Source organism: Eleutherodactylus coqui, chromosome 5 (assembly GCF_035609145.1).
Source record: "Eleutherodactylus coqui strain aEleCoq1 chromosome 5, aEleCoq1.hap1, whole genome shotgun sequence".
NCBI lineage: Eukaryota > Metazoa > Chordata > Amphibia > Anura > Eleutherodactylidae > Eleutherodactylus > Eleutherodactylus coqui.
The window spans coordinates 131,332,045-131,345,725 of NC_089841.1; the positions used below are offsets into that span (position 1 = coordinate 131,332,045).

The window sequence follows — 13,681 nt, forward strand, 5'->3', positions numbered from 1 at the left end:
CTTGAGATGCAGCCCAACATGTAGCCCCTCGCCTGCCCTATCCGTTGCTGTGTCGTTCCCATCACTTTCTTGAATTGCCCAGATTTTCACACATGAAAACCTTAGCGAGCATCGGCGAAATACAAAAATGCTCTGGTCGCCTATTGACTTCAATGGGGTTCGTTACTCGAAACGAACCCTCGAGCATCGCGATAATTTCGTCCCGAGTAACGAGCACCCGAGCATTTTGGTGCTCGCTCATCTCTAGTAAAGAATAAAACCACTTTTAACGAAAAGCTTGTATGTTTCCACTGATATATGATCGCTACTGACATCAACAAAGAAATGGAAAAGAAAGTTACTACGTTTTATACCCAGGGTCTTGTGATTTCTAAATTGCCTCACATTTAACATTCTTGTGCTAATGTAGCACTGGCGTCACGATTTACTAATAAAATAAATAAAATCACAATAACACCGTGAAGAGGCCATTGTGGCTCTGCCGCTGATGACAGGCAGTCGCTTCAGAGTACCTAAGCAGCTGCCTCTTATAATTCTTCTAGGCACAAAGTTTCGAAGAAACTCAGCAGGGTATTTTCTTTTTTTCAAGCATTTTGGAGAACCAACCACAGATCTTCTGTAATTGTCTCTTCATGTAATACCAAACAGACTTGATGTCGGGGGTGTCTGTGGAGCCATTTCATCACTTCCAGGACTCCTTGTTCTTCTTTACACTGAATATAATTCGTAATGACATTGGCTGGATGTTTGGGGTCATCATCCTGCTGCAGAAAATATTTTAAGTCAACCAGGCACCTTCTATTTTTGAAAACAATGTTACTTTGCAGCATTTTATCCACACATGCCTAGAACGTCTGCAAAGTGCTGTATTTAATTCATATTTTAATGGTGAAAATTAATGTCTTGGTTAAAAGCATATTAGTTGTAATAATGGTGGTAATAATAATAATAACAAATTCTTAAGTGACCCTCTGGTCCACAACAAACAAAGATGGCCATGCCACTTCTCTGGCTATCTGATGCACACTGTGTATTAGTATGCATCATTAGTCTAAGGGCTCTTTCAGATTAGTGTATGCGCAAATATGCTTGCCATAGCATATTTGCGCATGAACAATGTTTGAAGAGCCACGTAATCCGCCAGATTGGTCACAGTGCACAGCCAATCACAGGCAGTGCTCAGCCATTCATTGAATTCAATCGCATCGCAAGAAAGCCTATCGCCAGTGTGAAGCCAGCCTTATGTTGATGTATAATTGTGTTGACTACGTAGTGGATTTTTATTTGTGTTTTTACATAGGTGCACTGATATAGACAGCTTGCAGTAGTCATGTTAAAGGCCAGACTCCCCTTTTACCATGGCTCATATTAGTTTAGTACACTGTTTTCCAACTCCAGTCCTCAGGGACCACCAACAGATCATGTTTTCAAGATTTCCTCAGTGTTGCACAGGTGATGTAATTATTGTCGGTGCCTTGGACATTGCCACAGATCTTCTTACCATAGGATATCCTGAAAACATGACCTGTTGGTGGTCCCTGAGGACTGGAGTTGGGGACCCCTGGTTTAGTAGATGTGTCAATTACTATCTCCCTTTTCTCACCTGTATTTTAGTATCTTGTGCTGTTAGTTAAATCCACTGAACATCTTCCTGCTGAGCCTGTCTATATACAATAACTAATCCAAGCGCACAGATCTGAAGCTTGAGTCCGGTTTCACATAACCGTATTTGAATTGTGGATTCTGCGCTCTCCGTCCACGCAGACGATCCGTGGTGAAATGCGAGCATTGAAAGACATGTACTTTTGATTTTTTTCTTCACACTCGTGGATACAAACTGCGTATTCCGTAAGCGGAAGAAAAATTGCAGCATACTCTATTTTGCGCAGAATCTATGTGTACGGCCTCCATATAAGTCAATGGAGGCGTCCAACCCGCAGCCCATATGCAATTAACATTGTACATGAGCTGCAGGTACCCACGTCATCGCTAAGCAACGGCACGGGAAATGCAAACAAGCAAAAATACTGCCCATGCTTGCCTGCGAGCTGCTATGGTCATACACAATACAGTAAAGTGCCGTACGCAGGGGTACCAGCCGGGCTCACAGCCGGAATCTACTGCTGGCCTCCCACATGCGGGATCAGACTACCTCAAACCTCCTTTTCAGCTGAGGCTATCATGCAGCAGAGTTATAAAATTAGGTGCATTTTCTGAAATATTTTTAGACCTGATTTGGAATGTTATTTAAAAAAAAAACTGTATTGTATGTAATTCTTTATAATAAAATTCAGAATATGTAAAATAATGTAATATTCAAACACTGAATGAAATTAGCTATCAGATGCTTATTTCTCCGTCTCAATACCCCTCACAGAATTAGATAAAGTTTGCAATACCTATTTGCTAATCCATCATTACTTTTCTGCAGTCTTGGTTACAATAATGGATTCTTGTTTTTACCAACTGAGGCATATTAAATCTGTGCAGAATGGTCACATAATTATTACTAGTCTGACAGAGCTGATAGTGATTAATGTGTAATTGTTTCCCCTCCTAGGACGGATTTCTGTGTGCATAAAGATGAACCATGTGATACAGTGGGTGAGTAAAATGTATTTGCAGTATGGATTTCTATTATATGTCGGGTTTGATATGCCTATCTGATATCTATTGTATGTACTGATATAGCAGAGCACAAACAGTTACATAACAAATTCAACTTTGCTACAGTATATCTGCATGTCCATATTGGATTTTTAAGAACAATAAGAGCGTTCTCTACTTGCTGTAATTAGAATTTTACAATCCTATCAGTACAGAACATAATACCCTGTTTCCCCCGAAAATAAGACGCGTCTTATATTAATTTTTGCTCCCAAATATGCGCTACGTCTTATTTTCAGGGGGTGTCTTATTTCGCTGCGGCAAATCCGTCTGTGGCCGCTAATCCCTCAATTGGCCAGCTTTGTGGACGAAATTTCTCAGAAATCTCGTCCACATGGGACAGCAAATCTGTCACAGCAAAGCTGGGAGAAGCCGGTATTGTGGTGCGGATTCACCGGCCACAGAAACGGAAAAGCGTGCAGCCAGGTCGCTTCAAAACAAGCAGCTGAGTGCCGTGGGTTTTGAAACAGCGCTTTCCCGGCGGTAATCTCACTGTTTATGGCTGTGGCCAAACTGCGAGATTTCCACTGGAAATACGCTCTGTGGGAACCCAGCCTTAAGAATCACACAGGTTGCCTGACTCACACACAGAGCCATAAAAAAATAAGGGCTGTAAAGTAATGTACCTGTCTGCAGACAGAAGTTCCTGTACCACTTGTAAGCAGGGGTGGTATTGCAGCTTCCGGCCACCAGGGGGAGCTCATCACAGCAGACATGTACAGCAGGAACAGAACGTACAGTATGGACTTTTCCAGCCAGCAAGGGGAGCTCACAACAGCACACTCGTTCAGCACAGCAGGGACAGGATAACAGCAGACTGTCTGCAGATCTACCTATACATCTGGAGGTAGGAGACAACGGGGATGGCAGCAGGGGACAGGCCTCTTGACTTGCCTGCACACTTTACTATGCCTTACTATCGGGGGGTACCTTATATTTGGGACTTCTGCAAATTTCAGGGGGTGCCTTATTTTCGGGGAAACACGGTAGATGCAGGTTATTTTTTTGTACTTTTGAAATTTTCTCATTGTATTCTGTCTTTTTGTATAATTTTGTATCCTGGGATGTAAAATGTTACATAAAGAGGAATCCGCTCCCCCCCCCCACCACCACCACCACCACCACCACCACTACCCCTACTAAGGCTCTTTTGGTTCAATTTATCCCTTTGATTTATTTATGTTCCTGGTGACTTAGTTCTCTGCAGTTTCTTATGGTTTTACCCTGGATGTAAAGGAAATGCTCTTTGCATCTACCAATCTCCCATAGAGCTTGTGCTTATATAAAACAGCTAATCTGAATACACCAATCTGCAGTGTAAAAGCATAGGGAAGGGATAAAGCAGTAGCCTAAGCCATTGTTGAGACAGAAGTGTTTCAGACTACTTTTTAGGGTATGTTCACATTGCAGATTTTGCTGTAGAATTTGACATGGAATCCACATCAGTTCTACTATAAGGGCTCAGTCAGATAAGCGTTGTTTTTTGCGCACCTACATGCGCAAAAAAAAGTCACTCCTTGCATGATCAAAATGCATGTGACTGAAGCTCCATGCCCATTGCTTTTAATGGGGCCGGAGCTACTGCAGCCGCCCTATTGAAAGCAATGGGATGCAAGCAACCCCCACAGCGATTTTTGGGGAAGGGCTTGAAATATAAGGCCTTCCCTGAAAATTCTCCCTAGCTGGTGTAAAAAAAATTTAAAAATATATACATCACCTTCCACCACAGTCGGGGCTCCTATGCGTCTTGACGCTTGGTCCGCGGCACTACTTTGAAGCACTTGCTGCTGGCTGGGGATTTAAAAATTCCCGACTCCAGAAAGTGCTGGTCTGATTGGGTGAGCACTCATCCAATCACAGGCAGTGCTCAGCCATTCATTGAAATGAATGGATGCTATTTCTGTCCAATTTTCAGACTTGTTTTTCGATCCAAATAATGGACAGAAATATTGTCCATGTGCATGTACCTTAAATATCGTATTGATTTTTTTAGTGCAGATTATTGCGCATTCAGAAATACCAATTTTTTGTAGTTTTATTATTATTTTTGTTTTTTCCAATAATAAAACCTTATATAAGAGATTTATCTTTATTCTGTAAAACTACGTAGATGATACGGTCTGCAATACCTGCGGCACCTTAGGGGTTATACGACTGGGTCATGGCGTCAATAAACAGCCTAATCATATGTAGATAAGTGATTAAATAAACAAGTGATAAATAATCTTCTTAACATTCCATTTAAATGTATTTCACTCATCTTGCAAAAGACTGCAGGATAGCAGTGTACTCATTGTGTTTCGTTTCACATACATAATAAGTAGGAGAAGGAGAGCAATGGAATCTGCTGACAGCTAGGCGTGTGTTCAAACACACACCCAGCTCAGAAAACAACTTATTTTGCACTGAGGTTCTACGCGTAGGTATTAGAGATTAGCGAGCATACTCGCTAAGGGCAATTGCTCGATCGAGCATTGCCCTTAGCGAGTACCTGCCCGCTCGGGAGCAAAGATTCAGCTGCCGGCGGCGGGCAGGGATCGGCGGGGGAGAGCGGGGAGGAATGGAGGGGAGATCTCTCTCTCCCTCTCTCACCCCCCGCCCTCCTCTGCTCATGGCCGCAACTTACCTGTCACCCGCGCCAGCAGCCGAACCTTTTCTTCCGAGCGGGGAGATACTCGCTAAGGACAATGCTCGATCGAGCAGTTGTCTTTAGCGAGTATGCTCGCTCATCTCTAGTAAGTATGTACTCAACCAAGGGCAACCTTCTGCATAGAGTTTCTATGTTCTCGGTGTGTTTGTGTGGGTTTCCTCTAAATACTTAGGTATCTTCCTTCACTCTGAAAACTAACTGATAGGTTAGTGTGTATGTTTGGTAAACTAGGTTATGAAACAGGTGACTGAGGTAAATGGCAAGAATCTGTACGCTGCTACAGAATATGTTGGCAGTATAGTGGCAACATAAATAAATGATTAATTACTTAATAAAATAGACCTACATGACTTTATACCTCAATCCATTATTCTCTATGTGCACAGACTAATTTACCTGTTTCAAGCAATTTCCTACCAGTTTTATTACCATAGTCTGGAAATGAAAGCATTGCAAACATCTGGGCTGTTTAATGTTTTGTTAAATAGTATTGGCAGAAATAATCCCCAAATGAATTACATTTCTCCACTGTAATACTGGGGCACTACAGATGTACCACAACTCTATAGCCATATAGCACATAAAGAATTAGCAGATGGGTTGTCTGATATGAAATGTGCATTGGCAAAAAATAGCAAATTTAAGGAACGGCTTTTGTATATCTGCTAATTGTATTTTCTTGCTACTCTCAGCAAATCCAAATTGTCCTCAATACTAATCTAGCTGGCTCTGTATGATCCATTTCTGTTATATTGCTTAACAGGAAACCATAATTTGCTTATCTTTATAGAGAAGTTCCTATTTACAGATATATTCTTCACAAGCTTAAGGCCGCCTGCACATGGCCGGGTGAGATTCAGCAATGGAATCCGACCCTGGCTGGTGCCATCCCCCCTCCCCGTACCTGTCCAGATTCTTCTTATCTGTACTGCGGATGTGCGTTGGCAGGAAAAAACGCTTTTCCATATCATGTTATGGCAGGTATTTGCTGCGGAATCCGGAGACAGACGCCCGCTACAGATTCTGCAATGCAAATCCGGCCATGTGCAGGTGGCCTTAGTCAGCTAATTAGATGTTTTTGGGTTGCAGTGTGTCTTTAACCTCTCGGCACTATGTATGATAGATTTGTAGCACTGAAAGTAGCATTTTAAGATGGTCATATGCATCTTAGTTCCTCAAAACTACTTCAACCAGTACAATCATTCATTGCGTGAAATTTAGAAACCAACGATTGGTTTAGCCGATAGCAGACAGACAATCATTATACGTCCGCGCTTAAAATTTTTGTCAAAACTTGACTGTACATTGGGCAGTTAGTCGGTACATGAATGATCATCGATCACGGAATAAATGTTCTTTATCGGTTATTCAACCATCAGCTTATTTTTATCTTATGTGTATGTCCACCTAAAATGTATTGTAGATAACTCCAGTCTCAGCCATTTAACCCTTAAATGCATTGCAGATGTTGGTGGTCAGGGGGCAAAGGGGGCCTCCTCTGTTTTTTCCATCCCTTATGTTTAAGGGCTCCTGCACATGAGTGTATGCGTAGATAAACTCGCGATAGGATGACATGATTGCGCTCTGGAAAAAGCGCAATCACGTGCTTTTCCGTGTGTGCCTGTGTATTTTACTGTACATTTTTGTGCTGCCAGGCCCGTTCACATCAGCGTGGGAGACACCTATCCCGGTGTTAAACTGACTCAGCAGCCTCAGTAGTCCCCGGTGTTATCAATTAATACTGTAAAATCGTGCAGTTTTGTACAGACGGGGTGAGCATTTGTGCACCCCCACAGACTCCTATTGAGCCTTGAGTGTGCACAAAGATAGAGCGTGTTGCATTTTTTTCTTTGTCTGACGGAAATGCGGGCACAAAAAAACTCAATGTGAGGGAACCCATAAAAATCAATGAATTCTATTGTCTGCAGTTTGTGCAAGCGATTTTGCACATATTAAATAGTAAAATAATGCAGAGAAACCTTTGCGGGTTAATAACTGTGCAGGCGGCGCAGTCCCTGTTTATACAGGCAGCTATGTAGTCTAAAGGAAAAACAGCTTTCTGAAGTGAACCATTCACATATGTCAATAACTTCAAAGTGTAAACACATTTGTGGAGAACAGAACAATAACAATGCTAACCGACTTATGTGCATCAATGGCTGCCAAGAGCCGGAGCTGCAATTTGTTTCTATTGTACCTAGACGGTCAGATGTTCTTGGTCTGTCAAATAATGATAATCACAGGTGTGGTTCAAATTATAAGAATAGTGTCTATGCCAGAGGGGTCCAGACTTTACAGTCTGGTCTGTGTATGTATCTCTGCCTTGTTTATTAGGCCTTATGGTCCAAATCAAGGCAGTCCTATTGTAATGAATTTCGAATTAGCATCAGCACTACTTATTCCTTCTATATATATAGCTAGTGTCAAGGAGACCTTTAGGGTAGTTTCACATTTGGCGGCTTTCACAGCATTTTTGCAGCTTTTTTCAGCAAAAAAAATGTGGCCAGATGTTAGCTGCAAATCCGTCAGGAGTTAAAGTCCTTTTTGCACGGGACTTAAGCGCTTGACAGTCGTCCCAAAGATTATCCCTCGCAGGAGAAATAGCCGTTCACTAATGGAGGTGGAGCGGGCTGGAGATCTCTTCTGTTTGTCCGCCTTCATTCAGAGTAAACAGGCAGTCCTTCATAGATGAACAACTGCCTGTTTACATGGGACGATAATTGTTTGTTTTTTATGCCTGCATAAAATAAACAACAAATGATTGTTCTTTGTCCAGTGTTTGGCTGTGTTTACATTGAACGATTATTGTTTAGTTTTACATGATTTCACTGGAAAGTTCCCATATAACATAACTTTTAATATAATGAGTAAAGATGAGCAAGCATACTCGCTAAGGCAAACTACTCGAGCAAGTAGTGCCTTATGCGAGTACCTGCCCACTCGTCTCTAAAGATTCTGGTGCCGGCGGGGGTGAGCAGGGAGAATCGGGGGGGGGGGGGGGGGGGAGTGAGAGAGAGATCCCCCCCCCCCCCGTTCCTCCCCGCTCCCCGCTTTTAGCTTACCTTAGCGAGTGCGCTCGCTAATCTCTAATAGCTATTTATCAGCAAATAGTAAGGTCAGAAGGCTAGAAACCCATTGAGTACTGAGTGTATTGAGATATTAGTATTCCAGTCAGTCTGAGATAATCTCTTGGGTTCTGTTAAATGGTTGCTGGTCTTTCATCTGAGGGACCCTTTTGTGTGACCTATTTGAGGTCCCAGCAAATGTAATTTAATTATTATAAGATAGCCACCATCCATGTCTATCCTGTATGTAGGGGAGGCAAAAGAGAAAAAACACCTAATCTCAATTTGGGGAGAAAAAATAATCAACTAGAACTCATATATCTACTAGGCCAAAAAAATCTACTGACGATTTTCTCAACTAGAGCTTCTATGTTGATTCTCCTGCGGAGGTAGTTCTGTTATTTTTGGGTTTATGCCCCTAAAGGATACCAAACTATACATGATCAGGGCCGATCTACTATTTGCAGAGCAACAGTTTTTTAAGTGCCTTTGACTTTATAAGCCCATTATTTTATGTTTGTGAAATGCTAGTTATGTTTCAGGGGAACTTCCAGTGAATTTTTTTCAGAATAAAGGTTCTCTCTGCTTTGTGAGATAGAGTTTTGCACGATTCAATGATTACCAGAACAATAACGTTCCATGCAAAAGGCATTTAACCCTTTCCAATCCACTGTCTGACCTCTGAAGACATTATGATTTAAGGCTGTACAGCTCCGATGTTGGAAGACGTCCTTCGGAGTTCTCTTACTGTATATTGCCAGCCTCTCTGCTGTTGGCGCCCATCCAACGTGTCACCTCATGCAGTACTGGCTTTAGCCAGCATATAGCGCAATTGTATAACAGCAGAAAAAGAGTAAGCCCCCTAGGAAAACCAAGATACAAATTGGATTGGAAAGGGTTAATGATGCGCAGAGCTATGCATATTTGTGATGTTTTCCCTCGCTTGGTGCTTTTTTTGAGGTCCACGGCTTTTTTTTTTAAAGATGCAACATGCAGATAGTTTGTATAAGCAAAATCTACCCCAAAAACTGTTTTTCTATATTACTTTGGCCCATTGCCCTTAATGGCGTCCCAGGTTGCCGTGTACTCCTCCTACCCATCATCATGGCCTTGTACCCTTAATATACATGCAGACTACTGTACTAGCATACTACAGCTCTGTATAACGCCTATGTGCTACTGAGCTATAAAATGTCACCTATAGAAGTCTTTGCAGCCATAATATACCTCTGATAATCCTGAGACATATGAAACCTTTTCCTCCTTTCATCTTACATCTATTGCCGAGACAAGAGTAGGGACTCTATGTACTATACTTTTCTGCAGACTCTGCGCATATGGCTCAGGTGTGTGCTTGAGCCCTTAGCATGTCGTCATATCTTTGGGGAAACAAACCCTATATCTGCCATAATCAATAAGGACTAGAGATGAGCGAGCACCAAAATGCTCGGGTGCTCGTTACTCGGGACGAAATTATCGCGATGCTCGAGGGTTCGTTTCGAGTAACGAACCCCATTGAAGTCAATGGGCATCTCGAGCATTTTTGTATATCGCCGATGCTCGCTAAGGTTTCCATTTGTGAAAATCTGGGCAATTCAAGAAAGTGATGGGAACGACACAGCAATGGATAGGGCAGGCGAGGGGCAACATGTTGGGCTGCATGTCAAGTTCCCAGGTCCCACTATTAAGCCACAATAGCGGCAAGAGTGGCCACCCCCCCCCCCCCAACAACTTTTACTTCTGAAAAGCCCTCATTAGCAATGCATACCTTAGCTAAGCACCACACTACCTCCAACAAAGCACAAGCACTGCCTGCATGACACTCCGCTGCCACTTCTCCTGGGTTACATGCTGCCAACCCCCCCCCCCCGCGCGCGCACGACGCAGTGTCCACAGCGAACACCAAAGTGTCCCTGCGCAGCCTTCGGCTGCCCTCATGCCACACCACCCTCATGTCTATTTATAAGTGCGTCTGCCATGAGGAGGAACCGCAGGCACACACTGCAGAGGGTTGGCACGGCTAGGCAGCGACCCTCTTTAAAAGGGGCGGGGCGATAGCCCACAATGCTGTACAGAAGCAATGAGAAATATAATCCTGTGCCACCGCCATCAGGAGCTGCACATGTGGGCATAGCAATGGGGAACCTATGTGCCACACACTATTCATTCTGTCAAGGTGTCTGCATCCCCCAGTCAGACCGCGTTTTTTTATAAATAGTCACAGGCAGGTACAACTCCGCAATGGGAATTCCGTGTGCACCCACAGCATGGGTGGCACCCTGGAACCCACCGGCGGTACATAAATATATCCCATTGCAGTGCCCAGCACAGCTGAGGTAACATCAGCTTTAATGCAGGTGGGCCAAAAATTAATTGGATTACACTGTAGGCGAGGGCCCCAAAAAATTGGTGTACCAATAGTTCTAATGTACCTCAGAAAAATTGCCCATGCCCAACCAAGAGGGCAGGTGAAACCCATTAATCGCTTTGGTTAATGTGGCTTAATTTGTAACTAGGCCTGGAGGCAGCCCAGTTAAAATAAAAATTGGTTCAGGTGCAAGTTTCAACGCTTTAATGAGCATTGAAACGTATAAAAATTGTTTACAAAAATTATATGACTGAGCCTTGTGGGCCTAAGAAAAATTGCCCGTTCGGCGTGATTACGTCAGGTTTCAGGAGGAGGAGCAGGAGGAGGAGGATGAATATTATACACAGATAGATGAAGCAAAAAGGTCCCCGTTTTTGATGGTGATAGAGAACGATGCTTCCATCCGCGGGTGCAGCCTACGTATTGCTTAGGTATCGCTGCTGTCCGCTGGTGGAGAAGAGAAGTCTGGGGAAATCCAGGCTTTGTTCATCTTAATGAGTGTAAGCCTGTCGGCACTGTCGGTTGACGGGCGGGTACGCTTATCTGTGATGATTCCCCCAGCCGCACTAAACACCCTCTCTGACAAGACGCTAGCCGCAGGACAAGCAAGCACCTCCAGGGCATACAGCGCGAGTTCAGGCCACGTGTCCAGCTTTGACACCCAGTAGTTGTAGGGGCAGAGGCGTCACGGAGGACGGTCGTGCGATCGGCTATGTACTCCCTCACCATCCTTTTACAGTGCTCCCGCCGACTCAGCCTTGACTGGGGAGCGGTGACACAGTCTTGCTGGGGAGCCAGAAAGCTGTCAAAGGCCTTAGAGAGTGTTCCCCTGCCTGTGCTGTACATGCTGCCTGATCTCCGCGCCTCCCCTGCTACCTGGCCCTCGGAACTGCGCCTTCGGCCACTAGCGCTGTCGGATGGGAATTTTACCATCAGCTTGTCCGCCAGGGTCCTGTGGTATAGCATCACTCTCGAACCCCTTTCCTCTTCGGGTATGAGAGTGGAAAGGTTCTCCTTATACCGTGGGTCGAGCAGTGTGTACACCCAGTAATCCGTAGTGGCTAGAATGCGTGTAACGCGAGGGTCACGAGAAAGGCATCCTAACATGAAGTCCGCCATGTGTGCCGGGGTGCCTGTACGCAACACATGGCTGTCCTCATTAGGAAGATCACTTTCAGGATCCTCCTCCTCCTCAGGCCATACACGCTGAAAGGATGACAGGCAAGCAGCATGGGTACCCTCAGCAGTGGGCCAAGCTGTCTCTTCCCCCTCCTCCTCATCCTCCTCATGCTCCTCCTCCTCAACGCGCTGAGATATAGACAGGAGGGTGCTCTGACTATCCAGCGACATACTGTCTTCCCCCGGCTCTGTTTCTGAGCGCAAAGCGTCTGCCTTTATGCTTTGCAGGGAACTTCTCAAGAGGCATAGCAGAGGAATGGTGACGCTAATGATTGCAGCATCCCCGCTCACCATCTGGGTAGACTCCTCAAAGTTTCCAAGGACCTGGCAGATGTCTGCCAACCAGGCCCACTCTTCTGTAAAGAATTGAGGAGGCTGACTCCCACTGCGCCGCCCATGTTGGAGTTGGTATTCCACTATAGCTCTACGCTGCTCATAGAGCCTGGCCAACATGTGGAACGTAGAGTTCCACCGTGTGGGCACGTCGCACAGCAGTCGGTGCACTGGCAGATTAAACCGATGTTGCAGGGTGCGCAGGGTAGCAGCGTCCGTGTCGGACTTGCGGAAATGTGCGCAGAGCCAGCGCACCTTTCCGAGCAGGTCTGACAAGCGTGGGTAGCTTTTCAGAAAGCGCTGAACCCCCAAATCAAAGACGTAGGCCAGGCATGGCACGTGCGTGAGGCTGCCGAGCTGCAGAGCCGCCACCAGGTTACGGCCGTTGTCACACACGACCATGCCCGGTTGGAGGCTCAGCGGCACAAGCCAGCGGTCGGTCTGCTCTGTCAGACCCTGCAGCAGTTCGTGGGCCGTGTGCCTCTTATCTCCTAAGCTGAGTAGTTTCAGCACGGCCTGCTGACGCTTGCCCACCGCTGTGCTGCCACGCGACACCGACTGCTGCCGACGTGCTGCTGCTGACACATCTTGATTGCGAGACAGAGGTTGCGGAGGAGGAGGAGGGTGGTTTAGTGGAGGAAGCATACACTGCCGCAGATACCGCCACCGAGCTGGGGCCCGCAATTCTGGGGGTGGGTAGGACGTGAGCGGACCCAGGCTCTGACTCTGTCCCAGCCTCCACTAAATTCACCCAATGTGCCGTCAGGGAGATATAGTGGCCCTGCCCGCCTGTGCTTGTCCACGTGTCCGTTGTTAAGTGGACCTTGGCAGTAACCGCGTTGGTGAGGGCGCGTACAATGTTGCGGGAGACGTGGTCGTGCAGGGCTGGGACGGCACATCGGGAAAAGTAGTGGCGACTGGGAACTGAGTAGCGCGGGGCCGCCGCCGCCATCATACCTTTGAAAGCCTCCGTTTCCACAACCCTATACGGCAGCATCTCCAGGCTGATAAATTTGGCTATGTGCACGTTTAACGCTTGAGCGTGCGGGAGCGTGGCGGCGTACTTGCGCTTGCGCTCCAACACTTGCGCTAGCGACGGCTGGACAGTGCGCTGACAGACCTTGGTGGATGGGGCCGAGGACAGCGGAGGTGAGGGTGTGGGTGCAGGCCAGGAGACGGTAGTGCCTGTGTCCTGAGAGGGGGGTTGGATCTCAGTGGCAGGTTGGGGCACAGGGGGAGAGGCAGCGGTGCAAACCGGAGGCGGTGAACGGCCTTCGTCCCACCTTGTGGGGTGCTTGGCCATCACATGTCTGCGCATGCTGGTGGTGGTGAGGCTGGTCATGGTGGCTCCCCGGCTGATCTTGGCGCGACACAGGTTGCACACCACTGTTCGTCGGTCGTCTGCACTCTCAGTGAAAA

The 13,681-nt window shown here is 45.9% G+C and overlaps 1 protein-coding gene across 2 annotated transcripts in view; it reads left to right on the plus strand.

Moving 5' to 3' along the window:
- ADAMTS19 (ADAM metallopeptidase with thrombospondin type 1 motif 19) overlaps positions 1-13,681 on the plus strand; it is a 245,169-nt gene that overhangs the window by 90,931 nt on the left and 140,557 nt on the right. For both annotated transcript variants that reach the window (XM_066603164.1, XM_066603165.1), the window contains exon 7: positions 2,561-2,604. In XM_066603164.1, coding sequence (XP_066459261.1) covers positions 2,561-2,604 — 44 coding nt within the window. The remainder of the gene's footprint in view (positions 1-2,560; positions 2,605-13,681) is intronic.